The 27826-nt window shown below is 43.4% G+C and overlaps 1 protein-coding gene across 3 annotated transcripts in view; it reads right to left on the bottom strand.

Annotated features, from left to right (window-relative positions):
- Nipped-B (Nipped-B cohesin loading factor) overlaps positions 1-27826 on the bottom strand; it is a 625968-nt gene that overhangs the window by 377553 nt on the left and 220589 nt on the right. For all 3 annotated transcript variants that reach the window (XM_068373859.1, XM_068373861.1, XM_068373860.1), the window contains exon 10: positions 26671-26881. In XM_068373859.1, the coding sequence (XP_068229960.1) occupies positions 26671-26881 (211 nt within the window). The remainder of the gene's footprint in view (positions 1-26670; positions 26882-27826) is intronic.

Below are 27826 nucleotides of genomic sequence, written 5' to 3'. Positions count from 1 at the left end.
GTTAGATTGAAGTTCAAGTCTGTCGCAAACAGGTCCACCGTCGGGGAACCCCACAAAGTCAGGACTTTGTTGGCTACTAGCGGATCCAAAGACCACTCGGTACTCACTATCTGCAAAGCTCTGCTCAGACTGTTGGCGAGCCGATAGTGGAATCAAGTGGGCTTCGGTCCATCTCAGTATCTCTACTGAAAGATGGGATAGCTGTTGCGAAAAGGTACCTCCCTGCTTATAGATATAAGCCACTACCGTGGAGTTGTCGCTCACGACCACCATGGAGTGAGCTGCCAGGATCTGTTGGAATTGTTGAAGTGCCAGATATACGGCCTTCATTCTAGCAGATTATGTGGAGTCACTTTTCTGATTCTGACCAGCGGCCTGAGACCCTGTGGTTCAGAACGTGGGCCCACCACCCTTCTTTTTGAAGCGTCCGAAAACAGCATCAAATCCGGGAGGAGGACGAGAAGATCCACTCCCATTCAAACGTTTCCCTCAGTCCCCCACCACTGAAGGTCCGTCCGTTCTGCAGGACCCATAGGAACCAGAATGTTCGGGGAATCGAGGCCTTGATTCCACCGGGACTTGAGCCGCCATTGCAGGGATCTCATCCTGAGGCGGCCGTTTGGAACCAGACGGGCCAAGGAGGAAAGGTGTCCTAGGAGACGTAACCACAATTGGGCTGGAAGCTCTTCTCGTCTGAGGAACGGATCTGTGACCCTCCTCAGCCTTGCTATCCTGTCGTCTGACAGAAAGGCTTTGTGGAGATTGGTGACCAATATCATGCCTAGATATACTAGTCGTTGAGATGGAGGCAGAGAAGACTTCTCGGGATTTACCATGATCCCTAGATCTTGGCAAAGTCCCAGAAGCTTGTCTCGGTGTCGAAGAAAGGTCGACTTCGAGTCTGCCAGGATCAGCCAGTCGTCCAGATAGCGGAGGAGACAGATGCCGATCCTGTGTGCCCACGAAGATATCAGGGTGAACACTCTGGTGAACACCTGGGGTGCTGTGGAGAGCCCGAAACACGGCACCTTGAACTGGTAGATCTTGTTGTCTACGCTGAACCTTAAGTACTTCCTGGAAGACGGATGGATTGGGATCTGGAAGTACGCGTCCTTTAGATCTAGTGTACATATGAAGTCTTGCGGTCTCACTGCAAGTCTGACCGTGTCTGCTGTCTCCATGCTGAACGGAGTTTGTTTGACTAACTTGTTCAAAGATGAGAGATCGATGACGGGTCTCCAGCCTCCAGACGCCTTCTTTACTAGAAAGGGTCGACTGAAGGAGCCTGGGGAGCCGTCGACAACCTCCTGGAGAGCATCCTTCTTGAGCATGGTCTCGAATTCTGCCCGGAGGCTAACCCCTTTAGCGATCCATGGCAAAGAGGCTCAACACCACTGGATTCGCTGTCAGGGGAGGAAGAGACGTTAAAAACGGGACGCGATATTCCTGACTGATCACGGAGATCGTTCAAGAATCGGACTCGAGTTGTTGCCACCTGAATGCGCAACTTGCCAGCATCCCCCCACAGGTGGACATGCAGGGGGATTGCCAATCCTAGTGCTTGCGGCCTTGGCCGCTCCCTCTAGGATTCTTGCTTCCCCTGGAGGACTTTCAGCCCTTCTTGTCTTTGACAGGAAAGGGCTACTGCTTGGACACATTCGTCTTTGCTGCCGCTGCCGGTTTCGTCGTCTTGGATTGGCGAGGTTGTTGAGGTGCTGGAGGTTTGTAGGGCTTATATATAAGAGCCCTCTGGAGAAGAGAATCGTGAATAGATTTTCTCCACCTCTCAGCTGTCTGTTCCGCATCCTTGGGCTCAAACAGACTCTTTCCCAAGATGGAAGAGTGTCTGAGCTTGCAGGTATCCACGGCTGGGACCCTCGAGTGGAACCTCTCGGCCACCGCATCACGTCGTTTCAAGATCGAGTTTGCCCACAAGTTCGAAACTATGTGGGCCAGAAACTCGATGGTACGTGTGCCCGAGAGAAGGAAGGTCTCCAGGGCTTTCCTGATGCTCTCCTTGGACAGATCCTCGAGTCGCAGCAGGATGCCCAGAGACCCTAGCCAGACATCCAGCCACGAAGTGGCATGAATGGCGCAGTTTGCGACCTACTCCTGACTCAGGATCTCTGTTGCCGAGAATGTCACCTGCCGGCTAGAGTCTCTCAAGAGAGACTCCCCTGGTAAGCTCTTCCCAGAGTGGTGCTCTGAATCATGTTGCTCTCCTCCTGGTGAACTGGCAGCAAAGTCTCCTGTCCCCAAAAGCTCTACTTGGGGGAACTCTTAAGAGTCCTTCGATTCCCTCCTAGGAGGGAAACGTAACTCCAACAAAGAAGTCTGAGGGCTCTTCTCTCCCTAACAAGGGACGAATCTCCTGCTCGAGGTGGGGTTTCTCCTATTTGTGCGGTGGGAGAAGGTCTCACCTTGGTAGAGGGAGCGCTCTGGCGCTCGCGCGATGGGAAAACCCCAGGGGTCGCGCGCGAGACACTGGCGCTCGCGTGATGGGAAAAACCCAGGGGTCGTGCGCGAGAGACCGTTGAAAACACTCTTGTGCGGGAGCGCAAGAGAGACATCATAGGGTGAGCAGGAATCAGATTGAAGAGCCTGTGAAAAATGTCGGCGCGTGCGTGCGCCTGTCAGCGTGCACGCGTACGAGGTTATTAGAGCTTGAAGATCGCTGGCGCTTGTGCGCGAAAGAAGATCGACAGTGCTAAAGATCGACGGCGCTGAAAGATCGTCGGCGCTTGTGCGTGCAAGAAGATCGTCGGCGCTTGTGCGCGCAAGAAGATCGTCGGCGCTTGAAGATCGCCAGCGTTTGCGCGCGCAAGAAGATCGTCAGGGCTTGCACGCGTAAGAAGATCATTGGCGCGGGGAACCATTGGAGCCTGTACGCGGACGATCGTCGGAGCTTACGTGCGTAGGGAGATCGTCAGCGCTAGCGTGCCAAAGATCGTTCGCCAAGAAGATCGTTGGCGCTTGGAGATTGTCAGCGCTTGCGAGCGTAAGAAGATCGATGGCGCTCGAAGACCGTTAGCGCTTGCGCGCGTAAGAAGATCGTCAGCGCTTGGTCGTGAAGGAAGATCATCGGCGCTTGCGTGCGTGAGAAGATCGTCAGCGGTTGCGCGCGTAAGAAGATCGTCAGCGCTAGCGCGCAAAAGAAGATCGTCGGCACTAGCGCGAGTACGAAGATCGTCGGCGCTTGAGCGCGTAAGAAGATCGTCAGCGCTAGCGCGCCATCAGCGCTTGCTCGCGAAAGAAGATCGTCAGCCAAGATGATCGTCGGCGCTTGAAGATCGTCGGCGCTTGCGCGCGTAAGAAGATCGTCGGCGCTTGCACGCGTAAGAAGATCGTCAGCGCTAGCGCGCAAAAGAAGATCGTCGGCAGCTTAGCGCGCGTACGAAGATCGTTGGCTTAGGAAGATCATCGGCGAGCACGAGCTAAGATGAAGGGACAGCTGACAGGACGATCCGGAACTGGGAAGATCAGGACTGGAACAGGATTCCTCTGGATGGAATTCTCAGGAACAGCAGGAACAGTAGGCGAGTTGGCGTAGGAAAACGTTGGCGCGCAGGGGATACCTGGCGCTTAAGGGACTTACTCACAGTGTGAGAAAGCCCCTTTTGCCCCCAAGGGACCGGTGCCCGTTGGAAAGGGGTGCGTATGCGCCCACAGCATCAGCAGCCAGGAACGGAGACGGCAGGTCAGCAGGTCTAGGAGATGGAGAACTGCGGAGAGGTCCCGAACAGCCGGCTGGTCTGAACAGGAACAGTCCTCCGAAGAGGGGTCTCTATGAGTGGCCTCTCTCGCGAATGAGAGAGGTGAACACTTCGTAGAAGAGACTAGAAGACACTGATGATGGCGCCCCTTAGGGCCATTGGATCAGCAAGCTGACCTATAAGGAGCAATCCTCCGAAGAGGAGTCCTTATGAGTGGCCTCCCTCGCGAACGAGAGAGGTCACAAGATAGATCCTGCAGCTGCTCAGCCCCTTGAGCATAGCTGCAGCTCAGCCCCTTGAGCATGGTTACAAGAGCGGTTGCTCAGCACCAAGAGCATACCGCCCAAGGACCAGGAAAATCCATCCAGGAATAATAAAGGTAAGAGAAGTTCCCCCCTGCAGGGGATAAAACTCAAACCTGGGAAGGGGACCTCCCTCGGAAGGGAAGTTACCTACCCCTGGAAGCGAACCTCCTGAGCGTTCTAAGATAAACTAAAGAGCTGACAGCTGTCACGGGAGAACTTCTAAGAGAAGGGAACACGCCCATGACGATGTCCTAGAGAGGCGGCAGCAACAGCAGACTCCCATGGCACAGACAGGGCAGCTCTGCTTCGTTGGCAAATTTAGGCAGCGAAGAAACCAGATCATAACTGGGAAAATAAAATAAATAATTAGTTAACAAAAATTCCCCCTGGAGGAATTCCGAAGAGAAACCCCGAGGGAATAGGAACATAAGAATTACAAACCAAGTATGCACCCTCCTCCCCGACTGACATTCACGGGAGAAGGGGGAGGGCGGAGAACTGTAACAAAAACAGAATTATAACAGAATTATAATTATGTAATTCATTTAAGAATTTTCACAAATAGTAAGAACGACTGAACCCCGAAGGGAAGTGTTTTCCACAGAAGCTGAAAGGTTAACAAATACAATTAGATTCATTGAAAATAATTGAGACAAATAAACGGAATAGCAACTCAACCCGCAACGGGGAAGAGACTACCGTAATAGTACGTAGTAGTAGTAAAAGGGTGAACGACCTCGAGTAGAGAGAGAGACCGTAGTCAAACTAAACTCCCACGTTCCCTTCGCTGAGAGACCAAGTTTCCCACAGGGAAGGAGGAACAGCGGGGAAACAGATGAGTGGAGAAAGTCCAACGATGACGATTCCCCACGGAAGCCGAAGGAACGACCGAAGGACCAAGAGATCGTGCCCCATGAAGTGCAACCGCGGTGGCCTGGAACTACGCGGTGACGTCGTACACTACACACACACAGAACAAAAACTGAAAAGGAAACTTACTATATTTCTATACCCAAATATATACAGAACCATAAAGAATGTTTATATATACAATATATATATATATATATATATATATATATATATATATATATATATATATATATATATATATATTAAGTAAAAGAAAAAGTAAGTAATTAAGTAAAAGAAAAAGTAAGTAATTAAGTAAAGACAAAACATTAATGGCTGCCAAGTGAGGGTGAGAGCAGACACATCTGCCCACCACCCGAGCCAAAAGCGAAGTGAACCAGTTCACCGGTGTGTGAGGGGGGAGGGGTAGCTAGCTACCCCTCCCCTACCCCCTCACTAACTAGCGAGGGAGTAGTTAACCCTCGTTAAAATCTAATGGCTCGCCATTTCAGCTACGCAGAAAGTAATACCCAATGTAAATAGCGTGGTTTGTATTTCGGTTACGGAACAAAAAACATTTTCCCTATGCTCCTTTACTTTGTTTGGCAACTTTCATTGAAAGCCTAAGGGTATCGGCCAGGTGTAACTATGGCGATATTGGCTGAAATTCGCGAAAATTAGTTACTGTCATATTTCGATAGGTGTGGGTTCCCTCCGTTGCCACGCGCAAGATAAAATCGATACGAAGCCTTTTAAACGGTTTAAAGGGCAATTTAAAGGACCTACCTGGTAAAGGATTAAAGGGGTGGGTAGGCGTAACCTTAGCATTTTCTTTTTTTTGTTCTTCCTCGAAGTATTTATTTCTTTTTATTATAATTTTTTTTCGTTCGTCGTACGATATGTTTTCCCGATAGAGTCGGCATCTCCCTATGATCATGGCGAAAACAAAGAAAGTTTTAGCTAGATGTATAGTCTGTGATTGTGCCCTCTTTGTATTTTCAAACAGTTGCATCACTTTTTCGAATTATTGAACATCAATTGTGATATATATATACTACCAAAATCCCTTTAAGGAAGTTTAGTAGGCGAAGGGAAGCAAGCTCTCGCAATATCAAGGCTTATAACGAAAACAAAAACATAAACAAACACCATGTGCTCAGCACGTGTGAGAATGACCTCGCGAGTCTTTCCTATAACGAAGCTGCTTCGAGTGAATTCTATTATTCCCTTACTCAAATATATCAAGGTGATGATGATGGAACTGATGATTTTATTTTGAAGTTATCTGACGATGATGAGGAGGAGAAGGACGAAGAAGAGAAGGAATATTTTCGAAATGTAACTTCTGTTCATGATGCAACAGATGATGGTGTGTTATCGGGAGCCAAACTACAAAATTCTTTATTGAGTGGTTTTGTAACTGTAAAAGAAAAGCTTCTAAGTGAAAACAGTGATGGGGAAATAGTTTTATTACCCTTGAAAGTTTTGAAAGACGCTTTTAGTTCGACATATTGTGGGCAGTGTGAAAGCAACCTAACACTCGAAGTTGATAAAAACAGTTTTAATGTTGACTTGAAACTAAAGTGTCTGTGTGAAGAAGCGTCTGTTTTCAAACATACAAAAGTGAAAGAAAATGAAAGTGTGAAAACAGATACTATTGGTGAAACAACAGCTTCTTTTATGTATCAAAATATGATAAATGGGGGAGGCTTAGCAACCTTGAATAACACTCGAATTGCCTTAGGTGCTAGACCTATGGCAAACAGCACTTACCAAAGGTATAAAAAAATATATAAAGAGAAGACCAGGAAAAAAATGTCTGCAATGCATTCAAGAATGGCAAAGAAACAAAGAACATCTAAAGGAGGATATGAATGTGGAGCTCATTAGTCCCCTAAAACCCTGGCAACAAAGAGTAGAGTGGCGCTCTATGATACCCTATGATACCCCCCCCACCACACAAAATATTATTATAACTATTTTGTTTAAGTGAAAAGTTTTTTTTAGAGGGGATAATATCTCTTATAAAAGAGAGGGTAACAAGTGCCCTATAGGGTTTTCCAAGAGACACTATATGGTTTTAAAAGCAAAAAAAAAGGTAAGCAAAACTTTAGAACCGTTTTTCTCAAAACATACATTTTTCTACTTTCAAACTTAAATATCTCTGTTATTTATGAATGGATTTTTATAATCTAAGAAGCAATTTAATTAGAGATTGTGAGAAAACTCATCACCAGGGCTATCTTTCTTCTTTTCTCTCTCAATTTTTTTCTACGAACATTGAAATACATAATTTTATGGTTTTTTTTTTATTGCATTTCTAAAAAAATTTTAAAAATATGATAAAAAATCTAATATACGATTTATGCTATCATTTTATTTGGTAGGAATTGAACTTTCTGCTGGTATCTTTTTTTTTTAAATTGAGTGATAAACAAGAAAGGAGATCTTATTTAAAAACATGAAAAAACCTTTTTAAGAGAAAAATATTCGTAAAAAAAAAAAAAGTTTTCATTTAATTGACCTGAAATTTTATGTGAATCTTCCTTATAATTAAAGGTAATAACTGTGCAAGTTTCAAAACCGTCACTCAAAATTAACCCCCCCCCCAAGCCGATACCCTTAAGACAAAATTACAGAATTGCTTCTAATTCCCGATTCAATTTTCTTAATCATCATCATCTCCTCCCACGGCTATTGACGCAAAGGGACTCGGTTGGATTTTGCCGGTCATATCTACCTTCAGCTTTTAATTCAATACTTCTCCATTCATCATCTACTTCGCGCTTCATACTCCTCAGCCATGTAGGTCTGGGTCTTCCAACTTTTCTAGTGCCTTGTGGAGCCCAGTTGAAAGCTTGGTGAATCAATATCTCTTGGGGAGTGCAAAGAGCATGCACAAACCACCTCCATCTACCACTTATCATGCTCTCATCCACATATGGCACTCAAGTAATCTCTCTTATAGTTTAACTTCTAATCATGTCCTGCCATTTAACTCCCAATATCCTACAAATGGTTTTGTTCTCAAGTCTACTAAATGTATTGGAGATTGTTTCATTGTCATACCAAGACTCATGTCCATACAGTACACCAATCTCACTAAACTGATACTTAGTCTGATTTTTATATGTAATTTCAGGCAATTTGATTTCCAAATTTTATTTAACCAACCCATGGTCTGATTTGCTTTTTTCAATCTTTCACTAAACTCTAATTTTAAAGACCCTGTATTAAAGATCATAGTTCCTAAATACATAAATGGTTCTACCTCATTAATCCTTTCTCCTTTCAATGATATTAAGACGGGCCGAGAAAAGGTTGCGACTCAAAAACAGGATGAAAGCAACTGAGTAAGTTTATTATAGAACATTCTCCTTTATATACAAAAACTCAAAGCAACATGAAATTTCATGTTCAAAACAGACACCATTACCGATGAGAAAATTACATGTTTATTCAGGTTCTTTTTAGTGCGAGGGAAGAGCGAAGATACAAGCATAATATATACACAAAATGAACTATGTACGATCGTGTGACACACGGTTGGTACATGGCTCCCCCCCCCCCTAAAAATGAAATACTGTACATGTTAAATAGGGCACACTGATCTAGAGAGACGAACTGTAGGCGGGTCATCTGGAAGGAGATAAGCAGGTTTTAGACGATCAATGGAGACCCAGTCTTCTTTGCCACGAATGTTTACTAGGAATGCTTTCGGACTTCGTCGGATCACAAGGAAAGGGCCCGTGAGAGGGGGGGTTAGCGGTAGCTTGCTATTGTCGTTGCGCATGAAGACGTGCGTTGCAGAATGCAAGTCTGTCGGGATGTGATGCTTTGCTGGGGCTTGTAAGTCTGGCGACATGGAGTAAATTTTCCCACGACGTGACGTATGCGCTGGAGATCGTTGGAGGAGGTTGTAGGAGGAAAAAATTTGGCAGGGACGATCAACGGGTCGCCATACACCATTTCAGCTGCCGAGACGTCGAGGGCATCTTTAGGAGTGGTCCTTAGTCCCAGGAGGACCCAGGGAACCTGAGTAAACCAGTTGTAATCCTTGCAGCGGGACATCAAAGCTGCTTTGAGGGTGCGATGAAAACGTTCAACCATTCCATTGGCAGCGGGGTTGTAGGCCGTTGTCTGATGTAGGGTGATGCCCAGGAGATTCGCTAATGATGTCCACAATTGAGAGGTGAAAGTGGTACCCCTGTCAGAAGTAATATGCTCAGGGATACCAAATCTTTCAATCAATCCTGAGAGTAAGGCAGATGTACATGAGGCGGACGTTGCAGTTTCCATGGGAATGGCTTCACGCCAACGAGTGGAGCGGTCAATGACGGTAAACAGGTAACGATGTCCTTGTGATGTGGGTAGGGGGCCTAAAACGTTGACGTAAATGTGGGAGAAACAACGCTGAGGTTGAGGAAAGGTGCCCACTCCTGAATCTGTGTCGATGTACTTTGGAAGTTTGGCATGAAGTACAGGCGCGGACCCAATCCTTAGCATCCTTAGAAATGCCGTGCCAAATGAACTTCGTCTTCAGCAACTGTGCAGTAGAACGGCACGAGGGATGTGAAAGGGCGTGAATGAAATCAAACACCTGCCGGCGCATGGGAGCAAGAATCCAAGGTCCCGCTCTACCAGTACTGACGTCACAGAGGAGGGTGGTGTTGGAGTCTTCGAGGGGGAAGTCTTCTCAATGGAGGGACATGCAGGAATTCCTACATGCTTGATACTCTGGATCCTGTCGTTGGGCTTCAGCCAGGGCATTGTAATCCAATCCCAGTTGAACGGCAGCCGTGTTTCTTGACAGGGCATCGGCAACGGGATTCATTTTCCCAGAGACGTATTGAAGGGTGCAATTGTATTCAGCCACGGCGGAAAGATGTCGGCGTTGACGGGCGGACCAGGCATCAGACTGTCGAGTGGAGGCGAGCACCAGAGGCATGTGGTCTGTGCGAATGACGAAGTGCGTACTTTCTAAGAAATGGCGAAAGTGACGGACAGCCAAGTGCACCGCCAGCAATTCACGATCGAAGGTAGAATAACCCGATTCTGCCTTGGACAGTTTTCTGCTGAAGAAGGCCAATGGGCGGCGCGAGCCGTTGACCACCTGCTCGAGTACTGCACCAATAGCGACGTCGCTGGCATCGGTGGAGAGAAGGAGAGGGGCATGTAGGATAGGAAAAATGAGAGCCGCAGTGGTTGATAGGGCCTTCTTTGCATTGCAGAAGGCTGCTTCTTGAAGGGGACCCCCCTTCAGGTCCTTTGGCTTGCCCTTGAGGGAGGCATAGAGGGGAGCAGGAGTGGCGGCAATGGCTGGCAGAAAATGGTGATAATAGATGATTATGCCAAAGAATTCCTGCAGGGCTTTGACAGTCGAGGGCGCGGGGAAGTCCTGAACGGCTGCTACCTTCTCAGGGAGGGGATAGACTCCTTCAGGAGTGATGCGGTGCCCTAAGAACGACACTTCGTTGGAGTCAAAGGTACACGTCGTACCGGACTACAAGGCCGTTTTGTTGCAGGCGGTCGAGCACGATGCGCAGGTGTCGGTGTTGTTCCTCTTTTGAGGAGGAAAACACAAGTATGTCGTCCACATAACATACACAGAAGGGGAGGTCCCCAAGATGCCATCCATGAGACGTTGAAACGTGGCCCCAGCATTACCAAGGCCAAAACAGGAGAAATTGAAGGTGTATGTACCAAACGGAGTGGTGATGGCGGTCTTGGGGATATCTTCTGAGTTTGAGTTCATAGGCACCTGATAATACCCCTTCAGGAGGTCGAGCGTAGAGAAAACCTTCGCTTAGTGCAGGTAGGTGGTCACGTCAGCAATGTTCAGGCGCCTGTAATCCCTGCACGGACAGAGGGAGCCATCTTTCTTCAGAACGATGTGTAAGGGTGACAACCATGGGCTGGAGGCCTTTTGGCAAAGGCTCATTTCCTCCATTTTGGCGAACGTCTGTTTGGCGGCTGCCAAACGTTCCGGTGCCAGATGTCTGAATTTTGCGAAGACTGGGGGTCCTGTCGTCTTGCTATGGTGATAAATACCGTGCTTGGCAGGAGCTGTGGGCGTTTGGCGAAGTTCTGGACGGAAAACTACTGGGTACGACATGAGGAGGTGGGCGTAGGCATCCGTGAGTGCGCTGATGTGGAGAGCGAGGTTGGAGGGGGCAGGTTGAAGAGGTGTCGACAAGTACGAGGCTGCGTTGACCAATCGTCGGTGGGCGACATCGACCAGAAGGTGGAAATGAGAGAGGAAATCCGCACCGAGGATTGGCGATGTGGCGTCAGCAACGAGAAACTTCCAATTGAATTTACCGTTTCCAAACGATAATGTGAGGTTCTCGTAACCGTAGGTGGGTATCGCAGATCCATTGGCAGCTACCAAGCGGACGTCGGCAGACGTAGACAGACTACGTCGTGTCCTGAAGAGTTCCCTTGGCAAAAGAGAACGACAAGCACCCGTGTCTACCAACAATCGCACGCCCGTTCCTGCATCATGTAAAAAGAAAAGATTAGAAACATGGGAGGTGCCACTGCCACGAGCGATGGCCTACTTACAAGTTTTTTGGCCACTGACAATCCTTGGCACATTTCTTCGCGGTTGCCCCAAATCTGAAGTAGTAGTAGCAAAACTGCGACGGATGGGAGGTAGTAAGTGGCTGTTGAAGTCGTTGGTTGGGGCGCGAGTGGTGGATGGTAGGTGGCTTTGTCGCCAATTCAGCACGTCACGGAATAGAAGTGTATGTCCTACGGCATTCACGTCAGCTTCGGTTGACGTTGAATAGGCGTCCTCTTTGTCAGGGTGGAGACGTTGATGGAGGTCTTGAAGTGGCTGTCCATAAGGGTGTCGGCTTTAGTCATCAAGTCCTTTATGGGTAAACTATCGACATCCGGTATGGCATCACGTATAGGTCAGGGTAAACGGCGTTTCCAAAGGGCACAAAGTAGGTTCACCTCATGAGGAGAGCCGTCTGCGGCAGGTTGCAGGCGAGCGATACTGGTCATTTCCCTGAGGGCGAGCGAAGCTCTTTGGTCCCCCAACGGTTGTTGCAAGAGCTGAAAAAGCTTTGCTATAAGGGCGGCAGGCGACGGCGAGTACTGCTGCAGACGGTATGTTTTGAGAGCGTCATACGCTATTGGGGTGTCTCCTTGTTCACAAAGTCAGTCGGATATTTCCGGGAAGGTGTCCTCGGGTATCACCGCGAGAACATAATCTGCTTCGGTGGTTGAGCGGGTCACGCCCTTGATGCGAAACTGGACTTCTGTGCGCTGAAACCAAGCAAACGCCTAACCGCTGGCGAACGACGAAAGTTTCAATGGGGGAGTCGCAGTAATAACTTCCGTAGAGTCCGCCATAGTACCAACGATGGAGGGGCGAGGGGGGGTGGAAGGCAGGAGGAGCGAGTCGACTTCCGGGGTCACCAATGTGACGGGCCGAGAGAAGGTTGTGACTCAAAGACAAGATGAAAGCAACTGAGTAAGTTTATTATAGAACATTCTCCTTTATATACAAAAGCTCAAAGCAACATGAAATTTCATGTTCTAAACAGACACCATTGCCGATGAGAAAAACAGCATGTTTATTCAGGTTGTTTTTAGTGCGAGGGAAGAGAGAAGATACAAGCATAATATATACACAAAATGAACTATGTACGATCGTGTGACACACGGTTGGTACAATATTTAATGCTATATCAACCTTATAATATTCTCAAAATTAGCTCTGAAAATTCCCTTATTTATATATATATCTCTTCCTATCAGTAACTTCTTTGACTATCCTACCTTTTCTTTATGTAGCCTCACTGATTGTGGCCAACAAATTAAAAAATAAATACATTACCCACTATTATGCAATCATTTTAACCTTAATTTTTTCATCAATATGTCTCACTTCTGGCCATGAATTCAGAAATTTCCTCCTTAACCAGTATGCTCAATACATTTTGTTTGGATTCACTAACATGCCCCCTAGAATTTACAATTATCTGTAAACTACAGTACCATTAGTTTCTGATCTTCCTCCTTTATATCTTGGCTCTAGAACAAAAAATATCCACACTTTTTGTCAGCAGGTCCACTACTTCCCACCATTATTAAGGAGCGTGACTCATCCAGTTTAACCCTTTCACTGAGGAGAACGACTTTCCTCCACACCACGTAAGAAATTTTGAGCTTAGCGCCTTTAGTTGACAATTTATCTGATTTCTACATGCTGCCATCTGTTGCCGATTTTATGAACTACCCACTCTGAAGCTCTCGTCATTCTTCTCCCATTCACTCGATGAATTCGGTAATTTTTTTTTTATTTTTACGTTATGTCGACATGAAATTATGATATATTTGCATGTTTTTTTTTTCAATACAAATCAATATTATTCATAGAGTTATCGTGATATCATGCTTTCCAAAGTTCGTTAACTGAAAGTGAAAGTTTGTTTACATTAGAGTTACACATCTACAAAAATAAAAGCGTATTTTATAGTATTGGATGTTCAAAATATGACAGATAATGGTGTTTTCAGACATCTATATAGAAATTTACTCAAATGAATAATAATCAAACAAGAAACACATTCACGAGAAAAGAAGTTTCGTGTCCTAAATCCGAAGCTTTGTTTACATTCGTCAGCTGACGCTCAGTCTGTCAGTTGCCTATCGGTCCCTTCATTTTTTTTTTTACAGCATAATTTAGTGATACAAGTTGTTAATAAAGATATAATTTCTTAATAAATGCTTGTTTCACAGTAGGATAAATTTCTTATATAGTTGTAAATCATGGTACTGTACTATTATACTATTAGAAAAATATTCGACATTGCTCTGCTTTTATCAGTCAGCTGACTTTGTCCTTTTAATTTTTCCCTTTAACTCTGGGTTGAAGAATTATTTTTTCTTTTCTTTTATGTGTGATATGGCCTCTACTTCTCGCCAAGTATCTTTAAAAGAAATTTATGACATTTTATTTGGATCTAATTCAAGATTTGGGTCAGATATTGATGGATGTAAAAGAAAGTAAACAACCTATTTTTGTGATCAAATTGTTGAAAAGCCCCTCTTTGTATCATTCCACATTTTGAGACATATAATACCCAAGAAGTGTTACCAATGTGAAAAATAAATGTACGAGTCACTGATAAATTGGGTGAAGGATTATTGGGGGAATTGATAAAATCATCTTTGAAAAGGAATTTTTGTGATTTTTCTTCATTTTTACCTTTTTATCAAAGAATCTAAGGCATAAAGAGATATACTCAGGTGAACATATTGTTAAATTCTAAAAAAAGGTTATAGAACACAAAAAAACATAATTTCTTATTTAAATTTTGGGCATTTGGAATTTTTTATTGAAAATGTGCACAGAGCTGTGCAACATCCCTATTTGAATATCCGCAGCGAAAAGGTTAAAACAATATCATTTTGAAGTTACTATACTTCAAACTCATACCTCTTTTTTTTTTTGTTTCTCAACCAATTTTTTTTCAATTAAAAACCATTAGAAAGAATATTTTATACACTAAAAGTTAAACAAAGGAAATTTTCTTAGCATCTTTATTTTTCATTTTTTTATAAGTATTATTCTATCATTGTATAGAAGTAACTTCTAAAGGTGACTATTTTCCATATGGGTTTCTTTTGTTATGATAAAAGTGAATGTTAAGACTGTAGGCTGTAAAATTCACATTTTTTCATGTTTTGACGACAAAAATAACTCTATATTAAAGAGTGATAGCAATATTTCTCAAAAAATTCCTTAAAGTATTTTGTGAAATTGGGCTACAAAGTTTTTTTGTAGATTGATTGAATAGACTTTAGCATCTATTGGTATGGGCTTTTAGCGGTAATAATACTCCCACTGAGGATCATAAGGACATAATCATCATATTTTAGGGTTATTTATTAACCAGTGGTGAGCCCATTCTTTCAAATCCAAAAATAACGTTGCTCACGCACAACCACGACATAGCTAGCATAATATATTCTAATACATATTCTTGTTTGTGTACTGCATTTTTCTGGGCTAATTTTACACTTTTGGCATATTTAGTTTTCGTCTGACACTTTATGTATCTTTCATAATAATAACATGAAAATTGTGAATATACAAATAAGCAGACAAAGAAATGCAAACATAATTTAAAGAAACATACAACTAAGGTTTACTTAAGAATACCAAGAAGCATAAGAAAATTTACAAAACTTTTCCTCACAAAATCATTGAAAATTGTAGACCTTATGTATATGGGGAAATTAATATTAAGAGCTTTTCCCCAAAATTTTTCAAGAAACAGTAAATGAATAATATGTACCCAAGTCAGAAAAGAGTTGGGTAAGGGATCAGATGTACATGCAAAAATATATAAAAAGTACTTTTTAGCGATAAAACAAAATTTTCCATTAGAAACTATTTAAAATGTGAAATAGACACTTTCATAGCCAATAAGGCAATCTGAATTTCCAACATTCCAAGCAAGAGGTTATAAGTCACGGCCCTTAACAGTGATCACTTCTAGTAAACCTGCCTTATTTTTCCTACCACCATGAGTATCCCTTATACTCCCACCTACTTTGTGGTGTTCAGACTTTCCCAGAATTAAGGGGCATTTAATTTTACAACTATTTTTTAAACTTTAGTGCAGCTTTCCTTATGTCCTTATGATGAACTTATCCTACTCACTTATCTCTAGTCTTGGGATTGGCTGCGTATTCAATATAGAAACTCCTTTTCTGGGCTCAGGCCATGTCGTCCTGATGGAAGGTTCCTTCAAGTAGCTTCCTAGGGTATATTTGACTACAGTGATATTCCCAGAGAATTTAACTTAAGGTCTCCAGAATTCTAACTCCTGGCGCGAATATCCTTAAAGTTTCCTTTTAGGATATCGCATAATATCGGGATGTATTCTTGACACGCCACATAGCAACCTGCACCCCGCATAGCGTTTACGCTTCGAGGGGGAAAAGTGGCAAAATAAAAAAAAGAAGCCATTATAAAGTTCGATTCCTCCGTTACTGTTTGAGTACTCAGATGGCGCCATAATCGCCGCCATCTTTATTCCTTTTTCTGTAGCGGTCTCGCTCAGTGGTTTTCCCAGTGCTCTCTCATTATCAGGATTTATCATGCAATCTCCAGCCTTTTCTGCCTCTGGAAAGTTGAGTATTTGATTCTTATGCTGTACAATTTTAGCTCTGGCCGTAAAGTAAAAAATTGAATCAAATCAAACTAATTTTTTGGCAGAGATATTGCCTAGACTGGAGGCGTCTTCGGCGCTGTCGTTCGTAACGCATGAGTTATTTAGTTAGCCAGAACGACTTTCCCGGTATAATAGCTTAAATAAAAATAATTAGCTATTTAGTCTTCATTAATTATATTATGCCGATAGTATTCACATTAGTTTCGGCGAATTAGGTAGCCAATCTTGTTTACGCTAGGCTTCCTAGCCTAGGCGTTATAGTTTACTCTCTTGCATGATATAATAAGTGTTCCTGGTGCTATTAAATTTAAATGAAGATAATAGGCAATTTATACATGTAAGATATATGGATTGCATATAAAATTTCCTCTTCTAAGATAGTATACGAGAGAGCTTCGATGAGTTAGGTAGTCGATCTCACTGTCGCTAGGCTAGTAGCCTAGTGGCTTTAGTATACTTTCATACAATCTCCCCGGTTACCCTCATATATAGGGTAATCCCTCCCCTCTGAGTGTAACCTATGGCTACAATCCTACTTGATCTTGCCTCGAATTGTCATTCAGGCAAGATTAGGCTAGGGTTTTTCTGTCCCTTCACCTAGTTACTGATGGTGAGCTTTGGGTTTGGGTCAGAACCTCAGAGTACCTGTCGTGTGCCAGCAACTGATCGACAGGGTGAATGTACTCCCCTGTCGGGCCTGGTTGGATGAGAGAGGAGGCTTTGCCTCCCTAGACTGCACTTGAAGGGGTCATGTGATCCCCCTTTTCCCAGTGGTTTAGTCGACTAGTCCTGTGCTCGCAGACCCTAGGCTGAAGATTGGAGATTATTCTTCTGCCTAGGACGGGGCCGGCATTGGAACTCTGTTTCTCTATGATTAAGGGTGGCGGCTAGAAGATTGCCGGCCCCCTTAATGTATTGGCAGACCCTAAGCTGGAGAATGAATTCTCCGTCCGCCTAGGATGGCGCCGATACGGAAACAGAGCTTCCTTAAGGTGTGGTAAGGCCGACATGCTGCTGGCTCCTCTCACCTCTTATATAGGACCCTTTCCCCGCCCTATTCTGTCCTAGGCCATCACATCCCTGTGGCCGCCGTCCTACAATCTCGCAGATTGCCAGCAGGCTGTAGGGCCGGCTTGGGCTTCTGCTTGTATGGCCTACTCGCATAGCTTCCCTATCGGACACGGAGTTACAGGATAGCTGTGTCGGCAGGTCTAGATGCCGGCAGAAGACCCATTTGCTTTAGTGTGTTCTTCAGTCCTCCCTTAGGCTGCCATTCACATCCTATGACTGGCAAGTACCAGCACGGAGGTGGATGGGTGGAAGCTTGATTATCTTATATTCTCTCCTTCCAGAGGAAGGAACTGAGACAGTGCTCTTACATCACCCTTCACTCCTTGCTTTCTCTCTCACTATTGGCTAGTGCCGCCAGGTAATAACCTAACTGGCGGCTGCCGGCCACTAACCTTGCCGGCAAGATACAGGCTAGACTTGTAGTCCGACAGCCGTTGATTCACTGTCACATCTGACTTAGCCGGCGAGAGCCGGCCGAGTCTAGTATACCGGCCACTACCCTGTAACATTGAATGCTGTCTGGGATAGTGTGCCAACAGCCGGTGACCGGCCGGCGTCCGGCAAGTCGCCGGCCATAAAAATTATCAATATTGTGTCAGTTGAATTGTGCCTTAGGTACTAGCCTTGCCGGCTACATGCCGGCAGCAACTACGGTATATGTATATACAGTACCCAGTACATCTGTAGTATAGAGCATACTGCAGACAGAAAACTATGATATAAAAGTATACAGTAGTTAAATTTTCCAACATACTCTGTGTCCAGGTGCAGTCTATTGTTGAGACCTTATAAAATTGGGAAAGGAATTCCCTTTCTATATACTGATAGATGATCAGTTATTAATGACCCTAATTATTAATCCCTTTGGAAGTGGGTGTTGGTTAAACTATTCTATCCTTATAGGCTAGACTCTTCCACCGGGCCTACTGAGGAGGATAACCCTAGGGTTAATATTGAGGGAGACCACAGCAATTGGCTGGGCGGAAAACACACGTATGTGTCTTTCCTATTTCATTTCGAGCTTACCTATCCTAAGCTATATGCAATTAAATAAAATGGAAAATATTATTATAATATTTATTAGTTTATCTAGTGAGATAGACTACATTATACTCATTTTATTTTCCTGTCTTTACAGGAGGACCACGTGAAGTGCAAAAGTGTCTTCTGCAACGTGCGTAGCAGGGACTTCTGTGGCTACCTGGAGTGTAAGACACACTCCTGCTGCTCCATCACCAAGGGACCTCTCAAATACTGGGACTCCCAGGTATGTACTGTATGCAAAAACCTGGTGTATGAGGCTTTCGAAAATCCCAAGACAACGGAGTTAAGAGATGCAGCTCGGGACAAGCTGCGCAAATAGATTCGAGGCTTCCAAAAGAATGCCACAGGGCCTTACCTCCCTAGTGAGCGTATGAGAGCCTGTCTATTTCCCAAAGCATCTGCGGATGCTGTTTTTCCTCAGCCTCACCCTGAGATCCCTTGCATGCAGATAGCCGTGGACACGGATGTGATGAAGGACATCCATCTAGATGATGAGAGGATGTCAGAGGTGTCAGAGGACACCGAAAAGGACCTTCTGGTGGAAGGTCGAGATGAGGAGTCAACTTTGGCTCCAAAGATGGAAGAGGATGAAGTCGAAACAGTCTCTGTTTCGCCAGTTCCAGCCCCAGAACCCGTGCTCTCTACGTCCTTCGCTCCTCAACCCGAAAAGTCGGACGACACCCTGTCTGCCATCAAAGCTATGATGGAGATGTTCGAGAAGATGAGCGAACAAAGGGAAGCTGCATTAAGGAAGGAGATTCTTCAGCTTGCAACGACAAGCGGGTCTCACAGGAGACTCGACGTAAAGGATCTTCCCTCGTGTTACGAGGTAAACCCATGGAGGCATGCCGAGTACATGCCAATTACGAACAGTAAGATCTTTATTTCAGAGAAGCTAGGAGCTGTCCTTATCGAGGACATTGAGTTCTGGCCCAGCTTTGAGTCCTATCCAGACTGCTTCGTTTGTCTAAGGGCGGAACCTGTATCCAAGGAGGCGACAGAGCCTAAGGAGGTCATAGTGCTTGACCGTACGAAGGCTCAGGCTTTACTAGCCAGCAGTTTGAAGGAAAGGGGCTTCACCAATTCTAAGGTGCCAGCCCTGAGCAAGAAACATCCCTCTTTTCTTGCTCCAGCAACTATGGCCTTCCCCTTTGCGGAAAAAGGGTTTAAGGCGGTGATTAAGGCAGTGGAAGCTGGGAAACCTTGCCCTACACTGGAGAAGTGTAGGCCCCTTTCCCTAGCTTTGCCAACGGATCACAAGGACTAGAAGGATATTCAGCTTACGTTCTCAGTCGGGAAGTTGGAGGCTGATATCGCTGGACGTCAGTTCAGTGAAAACCTCCCCAAGTTGTCTGAGTTTCTCCTGCGTAGGGAACATGATACAAAGGAGAGGCTTGCTGCCTCTCTGTCCCTCCAGGTGACCCTGGAGACAATGGCAAGTGAACAGAGATCCCCAGATATGTTCGTGGTCATAGCCAAAACACACTTGGCAACCCTAACTAAAGACTTCTATAGCTTTGTTAGGGCAAGAAGGGCTTGTAGAGAGTTCGTGTTTGCCTTGGCTGCGGTCAAACACGAACCCAGGAAGTTGATATCTTCCAATATCTGGGGGAAAGATCTATTCCCAAACGAAATGGTCAAAGAAATAGTCGACATGGCCGCCACGGAGAATAGAAATATTCTCCAAAAGTGGGGCATGTCGGCTAAGAGGAAGTCTTACCCGGATGAGGGTCCCAACCGAAGAGGAAGACAAAGAGGCCAAGAGTGCCATCTCACCCTGCTGGACAACAAAAACTTCCCATGACCGCAGTAACAGCCCCAACCCACCTACCAGATGGTACCCCAGCAGGTGGCGACTCAGTCACCAGCCTTTACTCCCACCTATGACAGGTAGGGCGTCAGGTAGAGATTCCTCTAAACGTCCCTCGAGAGGAAGAGGGAGTAGGGGGAGCACGCGGTCAAGGAGGCAAGCCCTCCGGAAACCAGAAGCAATGAGATGCTTCTGGTAGGAGGAAGACTCCGACTCTTCCTAGATCATTGGACCTTCGATCCCTGGGCCCACAGGCTAATCAAGAATGGACTAGGTTGAAGCTGGAAGACAGCTCCACCATCATTTCCTCAATTCTTCCAACACTCCACCCCGGTTTTGGAAGAATACACCCAAGAACTCTTGAGCAAACGGGTGATAAAGAGGGCAAAGTCCATCAAATTCCAAGGAAGGCTGTTTTGTGTTCCCAAGAAGGACTCCGACAAACCCAGAGTCATTCTGGATTTGTCACTACTCAACAAGTTTATCGAGAACGACAAGTTCAAGATGCTGACCCTTCAACATATAAGGGCCCGGTTTCCAAAAAGGGCATACACAGTATCCATAGACATGGCAGATGCCTATTGGCATATTACGATCAATCGCCAACTCTCCTCCTACCTAGGATTCAGGCTACAAAAAAGAAAGTACGCTTTCAGAGCCATGCCCTTCGGACTAAACACAGCCCCAAGGATCTTCACGAAGCTTGCAGAAGCAGTCGTTCAACAACTACGCCTACAAGGTGTCCAGGTAGTATCCTATCTGGATGATTGGCTGGTGTGGACAGCATCCGGGTCGAAATGCATAAAAGCATCCAAGAAAGTGATCCAGTTCCTGGAACACCTAGGATTCAAGATCTACACCAAAAAGTCTCGACTATCTCCAGCTCAAAAATTCCAATGGCTAGGCATACATTGGGACTTACAGTCACATAGCCTCTCCATTCCATTAAAGAAGAGGAGAGAGATAGCGGGATCCATCAAGAGACTTCTAAAACCCAACAGGATTTCAAGACGCCAACAGGAGAGAGTGTTGGGCTCCCTTCAGTTTGCATCAGTGACAGACCAAGTGCTAAGAGCACAGCTAAAAGATGCATCAGGAGTCTGGAGAAGATACGCATCAAACGCTCGAAGAGTTCTAAGAAGACCAATACCGATTCGGATACGATCACTTCTCAAGCCATGGTCGGATGCCAAAAACTTCAAGAGGTCAACACCTCTGCAACCGCCTCCACCCTCAGTCGTCATCCACACAGATGCATCATTGGAAGGATGGGGAGGTCACTCTCACCAACACAGTGTTCAAGGAACTTGGTCCTCTCTACTCAAGACCTTCCATATCAGAATTTGGGAGGCCATGGCAGTCTTCCTCACACTGAAGAAAATTATCCCCTCACCCTTCAGTCCACACGAGACTGATTTTGGACAGCGAGGTGGTAATGAGATGTCTGAATCGTCAAGGCTCGAGATCACTTCAACTCAACCAAGTGATGTTGGCCATCTTCCGTTCAGCGGAAAAGAAGAGATGGCACTTGTCAGCAGTTCACCTTCAAGGGTTCCGCAATGTGACAGCGGACGCTCTATCCAGGATAACTCCGATAGAGTCAGAATGGTCCCTATATGCAAGATCATTCTCCTTCATCCTACATCAAGTCCCGGAACTGCAGATCGACCTCTTTGCAATGAACGACAACAATAAACTTCCTCGATACGTGGGCCCCCACGAGGACCCTCTAGCAGAAGCAGTGGACGCCATGTCCCTCGACTGCAACAAATGAACCAGGATTTACCTGTTCCCTCCATCCAACCTGCTGATGAAGGTCCTCAACAAGCTGAGATCTTTTCAAGGAACAGCAGCCCTAGTGGCTCTCAAGTGGCCCCGGAGTAACTGGTTCCCTTTAATATTGGAATTACAGCCGAGGCTGATTCCCCTGCCGGACCCAGTTCTGTCTCAAGTACAGATCGATTGTCTTCGCTTCATTACAGAAAACCCAAGACCTTCATCTCATGATTTTCTCTCCCTAGTAGTAAAGAAAAGGTTTGGGATCTCAAAAGTATAGACTTCTTAGAGGAATATAAGTCAAAATCTACCTGAAGGCAATACGAGTCATCTTGGAAGAAGTGGGTGGCCTTTGTCAAGGCAAGAAACCCAAAAGGAAATCTCAATGGATTTCTGCTTGTCTTTCTTTATTCACAATAACTAGGTGTAAATCTGCCTTGACTAGACCCTTGCTTATGCTTTCCAAGTAGACTTGTCTAATGAGATTTTTAACAAAATCCCTAAGGCCTGTGCTAGGCTCAGGCCTGCAGCACCTCCAAGGCCCATCTCATGGTCTTTGGATAAGGTACTACATTTTGCTTCAAGTTTGGAAAACGATAATTGCTCCTTGAAAGATTTGACTCAAGTTATATTCTTGTTTGCTCTAGCCTCAGGGGCTAGAGTTAGTGAGATAGTGGCCCTGTCTAGGGAAGAAGGCCATATCCAGTTTGCTGAAACGGGAGAGCTAAATCTCTTTCCCGACCCAACGTTTCTCGCCAAGAATGAGCTACCCACTAAGAGGTGGGGTCCCTGGAGAATCTGCCCTCTGAAGGAAGATGTCTCGCTGTGTCCAGTGGAGAGTCTAAAGGTCTATCTTCGCAGAACTTCAGACTTCAGGGGAGGGCAGCTTTTTGAAGGAGAAACATCGGGCTCAAACTTATCCCTAAAACAATTAAGGGCAAAGATCACCTACTTTATTCGCAGAGCGGATCCTGACAGTACACCCGCAGGTCATGATCCTAGGAAAATTGCTTTTTAGTTAAAACTTTTCCAGCTCATTTTCGAGAGCCTTTGCTCGTTTACTGGATGGAAGTCATCCAGAGTGTTTTTCAAACACTACACGAAGCAAGTGCAAGAATTAAAATGATGCGTGGTGGCGGCAGGTAGTGTATTAAAACCTGTCGCTTAGTGCTGCGAGGAACAGTGAATTATGTGGGACTTTAATTCTAAAGGGTGTACATGTTAGCACTTTATAGTGCAACATGGTGAGTGAAATGTCATCAAGGTGACATTATGGACTGTTCCAGTGTACAAAGGTGATGAAACATAGACTGAACACTAAGTGCCATGTGGTTTTTACACAAGTGTAAATAGACAGACTTCTCAGAAAGACATTAGAAAATTTATTAAATTTTCATGTGAGTGGCAAAGATTTTTGTTTTCAGGTAAAACAAGTATTTCTGATTCATTCTGTATTGTCTATGTTAGTAAATTCTACTTCACTTGCATTTTTATATTACTATAAATGTACTGTATGCTGAATTCTTATTTAGTGTTTGACAATAAATGATTAATTGTTTTGCGCGTCTTATTTCGCCCTAAACATTTTGATGAAGTTATGTGGGAGCATTCCTTTCATTCCTTATTATTCTGCATAATTATATCGAGCAAAGGTAGTAACTTTGTTCCTATATGTAAACAAACCTTCCTAGCTAGAAGTAACTTGTTTCAATACAAGATACAAACTTGTCTGTTGCAGTATACAACTGGACTGCTATACCTCAAATGCTATGGTGGCTGACATGAACCTGTGTTCGTGTTATAAATACAAACTTTGGCTAAAGGCATACAGTGAGACAAGTATGTCCTTTTGATTGCTAGGTTGGTCATATGAAATATGCAAACTTCAAGACGTTTTCCCCGAGTCTAGTTTGACTCTTCCCTGTAGGGGGCAGGAAGCACTAACATAGTCTATGATAAGAAGAAATGACATATAATGGTAATGTCATAGGTCTCTTAGGTCTACAGTAGATGACCAAGGAAATATTGTCTTGAGGTTTAAGGCACAACTGGGAAATCCATGGATAAATTAATGCTCTGGTAAACTTCCATCAGGACGACATGGCCTGAGCCCAAAAAACGGATTTTGAGTGACGCGAAAAATCTATTTTTGGGTGAGATAGCCATGTCGTCCTGATGAACCCGCCCTCCTTTCTATGAAAGGCCTTGGCAGGATCCCTCCCAATAATACTGTATCTATAAGTACCGGCTTAATGCTACAAGGAATAAAGATGGCGGCGATTATGGCGCCATCTGAGTGCTCAAACAGTAACGCAGGAAGGGAACTTTATAATGGCTCCTCTTTTATTTTGCCACTTTTCCCCCTCGAAGTGTAAACGCTATGCGGGGTGCAGATTGCTATGTGGCGTGTCAAGAATACGTCCCGATATTATGCGATATCCTATAAGGAAACTTTAAGGATATTCGCACCAGAAGTTAGAATTCTGTAGACCTTGAGTCAAATTCTCTGGGAATATCACTGTAGTCAAATATACCCTAGGAAGCTACTTAAAGGAACCTTCCATCAGGATGACATGGCTATCTCACCCCAAAATAGATTTTTCGCTTCGCTCAAATTCAGTTTTAAGCTCTTTAGCCATTATACTGAAAACTGTGAAGTAATAATAACCGTATTATTATTATTAATACTTCCTTAGCTACATCCCTAGAAGCAATACTATAAACCCAAGGGCTCCAACAGGGAAAATAGCCTACAAGAGAAGTAATTAACAATTAAAATAAAATACTTTGAGAACAGTAAAAACACCATATATAAAGTATAAACACTTGAAAGAAAAATAAAGAATAGAAATAAGATAAAATAGTGTGCCTGAGCATACCCCCAAGCAAGCGAACTCTACTCCAACACAGTGGAAGATCATGGACAAGAGGCTATGGCACTACTCAAGACTAGAGAACAATGGTTTAATTTTGGAGTGTCCTTCTCCTAGAAGAGCTGCTTACCATAGCTAGAGAGTCTCTTCTACCCTTAACATGAGGAAAGTAGCCACTGAACAATTACAATGCAGTAGTTAACCCATTGAGAGGAGAAGAATTGTTGATAATCTCAATGTTGTCAGGTGTATGAGGACAGAGAAGAATACTGTATGTAAAGAATAGGCCAGACTATTCGGTATACTGTATATGGAGACAAAGGGAAAATAAGCCATAACCAGAGAGAAAAATTCTATGGACCAAATATCTCTCTAGCAGTAGTATCTCAATGGGTGGCTGGTGCCCTGGCCATCCTACTACCTACAATTTATAAAATATTTCCCCTTGTAAGGAAACTCATGAAAGTTGTTACAGTGCTGAATATTATCATGGGACAGAATTTCTACGCACAAGACAATAATTAGATACAAGGAGGTCGAAAATTAGGGCAAATTTCAATAATTTTATCTCATATCTGTAGTATTGTGATATAAGACAAATGGTAAATTGCTAAATATTGGTCATGTAATGATAATGTAATTACTTATGTTGTTCTACTAATTGTAACCTTGGATATTTAAGAAAAGAAATAACCCCCATCTTAAACAAATTTCCCTTAACACACAGCCTAAAATGAAAGCCGTTATTTTGTTTCCATTTCATCGCCACTCATAAGGGACAAACAAAAACATTTACACATCGAAGTGATAAATAATAATGCTAATAGTTTTAGTAATCTGTATGCAAACGATTATTTATTATTAGATATTTTTGGAAATTATATTAAGAATACTTTAAGTCTTTCATATATGAGTATATCTTCAATACCAGTAGTTTGAATCAGCTGACATGTTTACATTTCCCAAGATTGGCTCACATAGCTAATTACTTGATTTCATCAATACAGAATTATTCCTCAAATTGACTACTGATTATGAAGTTATACTAATAATATATAGGGTAAAATGCATTCATTACCTTTATTATTATTTTATTTCATAATGTGAATCTTTTCATGTATGAGTGGTGATTATATTGAGGCCAAGATTAGCCTACCAATAAACATCAATAGGAATTCAAGCTTTGATTTTTCGAATGGTAATACTGTATAAGACCTTTAAAATGAGCCCCAAATTTCAGAGGTGAATTTTAGGATTTAAAGGTTGTCTTATACTTGGAACTAGAGAACACTATGAAAGGGCAGACCTTTGCCACGGCAGCCTATTTCTCGAAAACAGTGTGCCTTTCCTGGAATCAATTAATCACTTCCAGCTCTTTACATAAGTTTAAAATCCCTGCAAGTTTCATTACTTAATGATTAAAATTGTGGCTGTATGTTTGATGACTGTTATTTGACCTTTTGCTTGACCTTAACCTTAACATGTACTAATTGGCGTGGGTCTTCATACACTTAAATATGAACCAATTTTGAATTCTTTATGACAGTTATGTCCAAACCTATGGCTGATTACGTGAATTGGACATTTTGCTCGACCGTGACCTTGACCTTCCAAAATTTATTCTTTTTCAGCTTTTTACATAAGTTAATCCCTGCAAGTTTCATTACTCTACGATTAAAATTGTGGCTAGAAAGCTGTTCAAAAACACACATAAAAACATGGACGAAAACATAACCTCCTTCTAACTTTGTTGGCGAAGGTAAATGTACAGTATCTTGACTGGGCTGAAAACACTTTAAAATAGAAATAGGCTACTGAGGAATGACTGTACAACATAAAGTAGTAATTTATAAAATGTATGCATTTAAAGGGATATTCCCAAATTTACATGGAATTTTCACTTTTTACCTTTCTAAATGAGAATATCTCATACAAGAACAAATATACAATAGATTTTCATTTGTGACAAATGCATTTGCAAGGCCTAAAAATTTAAATATTTCTCATTTTATTGCAAAGAGAACTTACCTATCTCTGCAGTGAGATCCAAATCTTCAGTATTATCGAATATCTTTTCAATAGCTCTGTTGAACCTCTGATACACTCCTGTTTCCATCAACTCTTCAGGTGAGAGCTTTTCTGTTTGAGGCACTAATTTTCTTTCCAATCTCTTATTGGTATAAGCCGGCTTTTTAGTGACTACTGGTGGTATAGGTGTTCCAACTCCCCTTTTGCACACCTGCAAGTATAAAAAAAATTATAATGTTATCATATTAAATGGTCATTCATGTTAGAGAACCTTTACAGTTAAAAATAAATTGTACTTTTCAGAGGTTTATAATAGAGTATTCAGTTCTATTCCCATAAAGAAAAAGTATCAACTACCTTCAAATAGCTGTGGTGTAATTGAGTGAAATGTAATAGAAGAGGAAATAGGAAAAACAAATACCGTACTGTACATTATATCTTTTTACCGACATGAATATACTGTATAACTTCACAAAACCAGACAGATTCTGGATATAATGGACCAAATCCAGATAACCAGAGTCGTGTCCATGTGGCGTTGTAAAGGTCACCGTAAGAAGTACATTGGTTCCGAAATATTTATATTTACCGTATATTTCCTCGTACAAGATAACCCTTAAATCCTAAAAGTCACCCCTGAAAATTGGGGGTCATCTTATACAACTGATATGAAAATCACACCTTGAATACCACATGATGTTTATTGGTAGGCTAGCTTAGGCCTCGGTACGATAACATAATCAAAGTAAAAAAACGTTTGCCGTTTATGTTATTAGCATAAATTCATGATAAATAGCCTATTTGAAGAAATATCCCATAACAATGAAATCAACTGTTATCTTTGCAAAGCTAGCTGACAAAATGTAAACATCGGGTTATGGTTACGTTCTTAGCAACCTTTATCTTTCTCTTAAACCCTTTGATAATTTTAATGGTAACGTTAATAACAGTAGTAATGACATTTAGTTAAGTATAATATTAGTTTTTCATTAAATATCCACCATGATTCAAATTATCGCCGTTCGTTCTTCAATCTTACACCATCATCTCTGTCACATCATATTGTCATTATTGGTAATTTGTTATTGTTGACCAAATGCAAACACAATACTTTTCCTGTTATGCAACGTGTAGGAATTTTTAGGGACATGAAAGT

The sequence above is a fragment of the Palaemon carinicauda genome, chromosome 5 (assembly GCF_036898095.1).
Source record: "Palaemon carinicauda isolate YSFRI2023 chromosome 5, ASM3689809v2, whole genome shotgun sequence".
Classification (NCBI taxonomy): Eukaryota; Metazoa; Arthropoda; class Malacostraca; order Decapoda; family Palaemonidae; genus Palaemon; species Palaemon carinicauda.
This window is presented reverse-complemented; position numbering and strand designations above follow the sequence as displayed.